The 7500-nt window shown below is 38.7% G+C and overlaps 1 protein-coding gene across 2 annotated transcripts in view; it reads left to right on the forward strand.

The window, feature by feature from the left end:
* The window catches only part of LOC137999768 (centrosomal protein of 135 kDa-like), a 43223-nt gene that overhangs the window by 229 nt on the left and 35494 nt on the right, over positions 1-7500 (forward strand). For both annotated transcript variants that reach the window (XM_068845674.1, XM_068845675.1), the window contains exons 1-5: positions 1-605; positions 2939-3067; positions 4260-4475; positions 6359-6424; positions 7359-7500. The exon at positions 1-605 is cut by the window's left edge; the exon at positions 7359-7500 is cut by the window's right edge and continues 9 nt beyond it. In XM_068845674.1, coding sequence (XP_068701775.1) covers positions 1-605; positions 2939-3067; positions 4260-4475; positions 6359-6424; positions 7359-7500 — 1158 coding nt within the window. The remainder of the gene's footprint in view (positions 606-2938; positions 3068-4259; positions 4476-6358; positions 6425-7358) is intronic.

A 7500-nucleotide genomic window follows, 5' to 3' on the forward strand; every position in this document is an offset into this window, starting at 1 on the left:
TGGTGGAGAAGATATTCAGCGATCTTGTTCATACTACGGAAAGCTTAAAAAATCTTAAATTGCAAGTTGGCCGACAGGAAAAGGAAAAGACAGTATACGAGGATAATGTTGAACCGTACAGAAGCGATAATGCAAAGCTTGTCAAGGAAAATAACGAGCTTCATCTGCAGCTAATAAAACTACGTGAAGAAACTGACCAAGTTATAAGGGACCTCAAGACCAGCGTTCGAAAGCTAGAGCACGAGAATGCAGACCTAAAATTTTTAAATACTCAATACGTACATAAAGTTAAGGCCTTGGAGAAGGAAAACAAAACAAAAACTGACAGGATACAAGATCTGCAGGAAAGGAATTTGCATGCGGTCGTGGAAACTCCAGGCGGGCGAAGAAAACAGATACCACTTCGTCGACAACGTATGGACATTGAAAGCGTGGTTTCTCCAGCTCGTGATTTCCCAGGCGAAAAAGAAGATTTGCAGGATCCGTATGTGGCTGATTTATTAAGTGTGGCTGATACGAGAATAGAAGAACTACAAGATCAACTGTCTCATCTTGAAGATGAAAAGTCGAGTACAGAGAGGCGAAACAAAAGTCTACGAAAGCAGGTATTAATTTAAAAATGACAATTGTTTTTCAACTTCCGGTATCTCATTGAAATGACTAGATTTTCACGAAATTTAAAATTCCCCATCTTTTGCAAAACGAAAACCTGTTTCTTACGTATTTATATAATTATTTTTGCAGTTACTTATAGCAGGTTAATAAAGCTATTTTTTAGGCGGAGACGCTTTTTGGCACAAAATTTAATGTTACTTGTACAACGCCAAAATATGCTAATAATTTCAGAACATTTCATTTTTTGAAGCGTGGAATAATTCACATTGTGTTAAAGCTTTCAATTCCACATATGGATGTCACCATATTTGTTGATTTGATAAGTAAACATCACAAAAGCTTTTAATTAAGAATTTCTTGCCTTTCCTCAATCTTCACACAATCTTTCCCAGACAAAAAGCTGCAATGCTTTCAGCTTAACTTGGAATCTTTACATTCTTTTTAGCTTTTGCCACCCCATCCCCAAAATTAAGAATTTAAAATTTTCATTATCTTTTCCCCTAAAGGCAAATATTAAACTTGCTTCTGGGTGAATTATTAGTAGTATTTGTTGAAGAAATGTGGTTTTCAATAATTTTTGAGAGAAAGACAAAGATAACTGAGACTGGCTTGATTTTTATTCATATTTAAGCAGATAGTGCGTACACATGAATATCTATCAAGCACATTTGAATTTGCGGGTGACTTCCACCTGTCATCTTCTCCCAGTATATGAATCATCATCTCAAAGATCATAACAGATAGTAATTTATTCTTTTATTTTTTTGTATGTTATTTATTTGGAATAATACCAGTGATGCATTCAACAAAATTGAAGAGGGTAGTAAATAAAGATCACTAATTTGAAAGTGGCAACTTCGAGAAAAAAGGTGATTCATCCACACTTTTAATTAATTCTGAGCTCTTGAAAAAATGACTCGGGCTATTAACTTTGAATGTTGAAAGCCAGAAGGGCTCCAGAAAAAACTTCTTGGGCAGCAGCCTCGCTAAGGAGTCTCAGAAGGACCATGACCTGAACTTTTATCTGCAATTGGTCTTTGTTTTGAAAAATAAGGATGGAAAAATATGATTGGTGCTTTCTGAAGGAATTTTTTTTTTCTTGGAAGTGCCAAAAGATTTTAAACGATCTGGCCCCCAGTGTTTCTGTTGTTTGTATGCGTGAATCCTGGTCAGTTGTTATCTATGCCTCCATTTGACATTGAGGTGGTCCTAGATGTTTTGTGAGGTGCAGCTATTTGTATTCCCTTGCTTACCAGCCAATAATGAAGGACTGGTTGTCGCCAGCTGAGCAGATGACTGACAGTTGGTTGAGCATTGGGCTACTGTGCGGGAGGTTGTAAGATCAAAAACTGTGGCTGGACCAACATTCATTTTCTAAGGAGAAAGGGCTGCCTTTGTAATGACATCTGAAAGTGGTTGCACTCTCCAGTCTTCTCGGATAAGGACAAAAAACTGTAGGCCACATCTCACAGCCCTTCAATGTTCATAACCTTGTGGGATGTAAAATAACCCCCACACACTATTTGCAAACAGTAGGGCACAGAGTTCCCAGTGTTGTGGTCCTTCCTCTGTGGTATATCATGGCTGGGAGGGTAAAATAAAATGCTCTGAGACGTTAGCTACACCAAGCTACTCTAAAATCTGAAGGTAAAGAAAGATATAGATGATGATATGACACTTTGCTTGTTGTATTTAAATATTGTCCCCTCCCTCCCCCTTCATCTCCCAGTCTTTCTTGTTAAATTTATTGATTACTGTGTCAATTGCTTTGCATATCTCCTACCAGGGAAGAGGGGATGATCTGTCTAATAATCTTTGATGATCTTCCCAACTTTCATTTCATACCTCCTTAACTCTCTAAGATTTCAATCGTTTCTGGCTGCACTGACCCTTAGGACATGGTCACTTAATCTCCCAAGCTCATTGTTCTTGAGTTTGATTTACAACAAATAATGACTTGTTCAAATTCCAAAGTTATGAAAGAAGCTGGCGTCTGTGCTCCTTGTAGCCTGCATATTTGTGGCCCAGTGGTTAGGGCGCTTGCCTTGAGCTCTGGATACCTGCATTCAAGAAGACCTGCCCTGACCAATCGCTGAATTTGTTCCTGGTAGTCCGTGGCTCTGAACTTCCCAGCTGCACTTGTAAATACATGTAGCCAACTGATTCGCAAGAAAAAATGCTTTTTTTCTTGGATTAAAAAAAAGGATTAAATGTGAGTCCTGTTATTCTTATTCCGCTAAACATCAACTCTAATGTTTTCTTCTTGCATAATTCAAAGCCAGCTTAACCTATCAATTTTTGGCAAAACTTGCTCACAATTCAGGTAGAAGCTCGAGACAAAGAAATTGAGAGACTAAACAGGCTACTGGATGGTGGTCGGCCAGTTGATGCAGTCCTCAGGGAAGGCAAGAAAGACAGTGGTGAAAGAGTTATTGCACACCTCAATGTTCAGGTAAGCCCTTCTTGACCCTAGTAAATAAAACTGTTGGAGCAATCCATGCTCATAATGAAAGTTCTAACAAGGCGGTTTAATTGTTAATTAAAACAGATCTACAGTAAAAACGTTAAAACTAAATTTTCGACTGCCCTCTGCGATCTTCTTCAGAGGAATGTACTCCGAAAGTCACTGAATGCAAATATATAGCAAAACTCCTAAGGGAGGAAACCAGTGATGCGTAAAACCCTTGGGAAGGGTGCTTTTTCATTAACAGAGTTTCTGTCCAGGAATGAATGTAACAACTCTAGAAAAAGCATTTTGGAACAGGCATGAAAACCAAGGACAACCTTCTTGTTCCTATATGATGCAAAGTAAAACATAAATCATGTTCATTCATCTATCTAAATTAATGTACTACAGAAGAAACCAAGGAACTTAACACAAATCCTTGTACTCATTCATTTATTCGTTCATCCTGGCTTACAGCAAAAACATAATTAAAATCCCATTTATCTATTTTATTTAAATTAAAGGCTTCAAAGAAGATCAGAAGTAATCCCCTTTGTAACACAGTACACGAATAATATTGCAAAAAGAAAGTAGCCAGGCTACAAAGGGCGCACTTTCTTTTATGGTTTAAATTTACAATGTGGGAAAAACTGTTATAATAGAAACCTAAAGAAACATTGCACAATCCCTTTTGTTTTGAACCTTGGCTTATTGGAGAAACCTAATACAACAAGGAAAGGGATTGAGTTTGGAAGAGGGGAAGGGGTGGGGTATGTATAGCATTGTTGCTGCCTCAAGATACTTTGAACTTGTATCTGATTAGCTTGGGGTTATGTGCCTGATCGAGAGAGTTGAGCTAGATGTGCGTTTCCACACACAATGAAGTGACAGAAATGGTAGCCCTTAACAACAGTCCACTGCCTGGCATGCTAATGAAGCAGTCAGTGGAATGCTACCAATTTCATATACTTGCCTGTAGAAGAGACAGGCAGGAGCAAAAATGGTGTAAAGAAACAGCATGTATGTGCCCCTGCACATTGCAGCGGCGAGTCCCACAGCTCCACTGCATAACACCACTGGCCAGTATAGCCTTGATTTTGTTCACATTTAGCCACATTTTCTGAAGTGTTTCAATAGACTACTACTTTTTTCTTCAGTTTTAAAACTCTATTTCCCTCAATTAATTGTTTGAATATAGGTTGATTATCTACAACAAGCCAATCATGATTTAGAAAAACAATTAAAGGACACAATAGATCAGCATGTTGATGCCAACAAGCGAGCAAATGAGCTTGAAGCCAAAAATGCGGAACTTCTCCTTGAGCTCAAAGACATCGGCAGGTTGTCTAAACGAATCGAGGAAGATAAAGAGAGAGATGTTGCTGTGATGAGATCAGAATTAGAGGAGGCCAAGGTGTGCTATATGTAAACCTGTGATTTTACTGTTTTTTCGGTTTGATGACTGCCTGAATTTTTAGTCATGCAGTTAATGTTAGAATTGTAAACTGAAAAGGCCTCTTCATTAGCTGGCCAGGTGTAGTTATCAGTTTTATTTGATGTGCACATAAGCATGCAGTGAAGCTCTAAAATGAGTGTTGGAGGGAAACAAAATGTGGTAGCAAGATAGTTTGTTTTTTCCCCACCACATCTTCCAAAAAAAGATGTTAGTCTAATGCAGGGTTAGCAAAGCTGTATGTCACTGGTATCAGGAAGCAAGATTCGACCAAAGAAGTGGTAGTAAAGTGTTTTATTTAATTGAACTAATTTTAGAGTCAAATGCTTCATGGAATCATCACTGGTAATGTCATCCTTTTAAGAGTCTAGATTTTGGAAATTTTTAAGGGAGTGCATGACCTCTTGACCTAATAACCTTTTGCCTGTAGCTCTCTCTGGTGACTGTGAGTTTTCAAAAGCTGCCAGCTTCTTGAAAATATCTCAACCTTAGTTGTCTTGCATCAGCTTCCCTGCTACAATGTTTATTTGGCCTGTTCAGCTCTCAGTTTTTGTATTTCTTAAATCCAGCTTTAAACCCTTGATCCAGGCCTTCTGATAGGGTGCGATTAAAAAATGAAAATTATGCGATTTTTTCAGGGCAGATTGTGCGATTAGAAAGGCCAATTATGCGATAAATAATGTAAATTATGCGATTTTTTCTCAGCAATTTTAAGCTTGTTTTATAAGGTTTCAGGTTAAGAAAAACACTTTTTTGCTGCCCTAAAGACATTTTGAACACAAAGGAACAGTAATTATGTATCTCGATCGACATTATTTGGGATAAATAAAAAAAAATGAGGTCTTCTGCACTACCGGTGCACCACGTTAAAAGTTGAAAGGACACAGCTAACATGCCAAATGAATGATCAAGGTGCTCGTCAACCACGAACTTCCGAAGATGGTCAATACCCCCATTTATACGAGAGAAAATAAGCCGCGGTTTTCTCTGGCCGCGGCTTATATTGACCTGGGTATATATTCGTATAAATAGTTCCTTTTGCGTATTTTGTACACCGTGACCAGAGTAAGCCGCGGCTTATTTTCTCTCGTATAAAAGGCCCTAATATTGCACGACCAGAAAAACATCAGTCCATCGTCCACGTGGAGCGTACCTGTGAGGTACTTTCTTGCTCGATCGTGAGCTGTCAGATTGGGCGGAAGGTGGGAACTTCCTTCTTCGTCGAAGAAAAAGCGAGCGTTTTCACAACAAACTTATCCATGAGTAAGTTTTTATCAGTTTTCAACGAAAAGAACTACATTTTGCCGAAAAATTAATACAACTTCGCTTATTTTTCAAAATCTCTTCTCTAAGAGAAGGCAACTGTGTCGTTTCAGTGGTGTGTATATAATGGCGTGTTTGTGTTGCACCAATAGAAAGAGACTCGTACCAGGTCCCCGACATGAAAAATAGAGCCTTGAACTTCAAATGTTTACGAAATCGAAGGTGACAAAGGTTTTTTAGCCATTTCCCAAGATAAATCATCTTAAAAATGGCGTATTTATGCAGGAATTTCTAAGAAACGTGTTGATTTATGTTTCATTTTATGAACTTTGTGCGTCCTTTTGTGAATTATGCGATTTTTCGTGGATTGTGCGATCGGATGCGATTTGAGGTCGATTGTGCGAAATCGCACCATCGCGTAATATCAGAAGGCCTGTTGATCTTTCTGACAATCTTATTTGAACATGGTGTTCAGTGTCCGGAACTGTTTGACGGTGGAGCTGTCAGTTGGTATATCCTGAATGTGTTTTGGGGGATTGGTGCAACTGTTTTATTTTAATTTGTTTCTCTTGTGAGAACAGGCTGTGCTTCAAAACTTAGAATACCAAGAAGGTGTCAATAGGTCAGAGATGCAAGAACTTAGAAAGGTGAGTGGTGGTTATGCTTAGTTAGTAGCATTTAGCATTGAGATTAGCATTCTTGGGTAATGTTGCATGTATTTAAAACCTTGTGATGGTAGCTTCGTGTAATACAGTATAAATAAAATAACTATACAACAAACTTTGTTTTTTTGGAAATGTAAAATAGCAATTTGATGTTTATCTTTTTATCTCTGTTGACAAACGTAAAAAATATGACGAAAACATACTACAAGAAATAGCGTGAATAAAAATGATGGTTTCCTGAATCAATCCTTCAGGAATTGATTCTATTCTTATGCAAACATATTTTTTTAAAACGTGGCTTCTAATCAACCAAGAAGAATTGGTTGTCAAGTCTTATGAAATAAGAGATAATTGAGAAAGTCCCAGGTGCAAACTCAAATTTATAACATTGTGGTCTTTGGAAGAGGAAGCCGAGGGTGATTCGATCCCTCAACCAACCCATGTGTCACACTTGTGGCTTTTGCCCCACTCCCATTCCTGTTGGGTACAAAGGGATCTGTTCTATTGCACGATAATACTGGATAGGTGTCGCATAATTAACAGAGAAAGATGGCAATCTCCTCAGTGGCAAGGAGGTCACCATTCGCCCTTGTCACACGGCGGCCATATTGTCCCGGGAGACCAAAAAAGCTTTGTTTTACCACGCCAAGCCTCACCCCCATGGTTTCCACTGCGAGGCTTGGCGTGGTAAAACAAAGCTTTTTTGGTCTCCCGGGACAATATGGCCGCCATGTGACAAGGGCAACATGCAAATTGCAAGCAAGCCTTACCTGGGTACCAGCCCACATTTGACTTGGTTTTAGCTATGCCTAAATTACCTTTTAGCTTCAACTAAAGGTTAGTCTCAGTAACATGGGCGCGGTCGAAGATACGTTTTTAGAATAGCAACACACTTTGCGTTTTTCTTCATCTTTAGGAGCGTCAAAGGCTTATGGAGGAAAATGAACGCCTGGCAGTGTTGGTTGATAACGCGGAACATGATGTGAGACATGTCACAGAATTACTGGACAAATCAGACAAAGAGAGAAAACGGATATCAGACAGAAATGCACAGCTTA

The sequence above is a fragment of the Montipora foliosa genome, chromosome 4 (genome assembly GCF_036669935.1).
Source record: "Montipora foliosa isolate CH-2021 chromosome 4, ASM3666993v2, whole genome shotgun sequence".
NCBI classification, from domain to species: Eukaryota; Metazoa; Cnidaria; class Anthozoa; order Scleractinia; family Acroporidae; genus Montipora; species Montipora foliosa.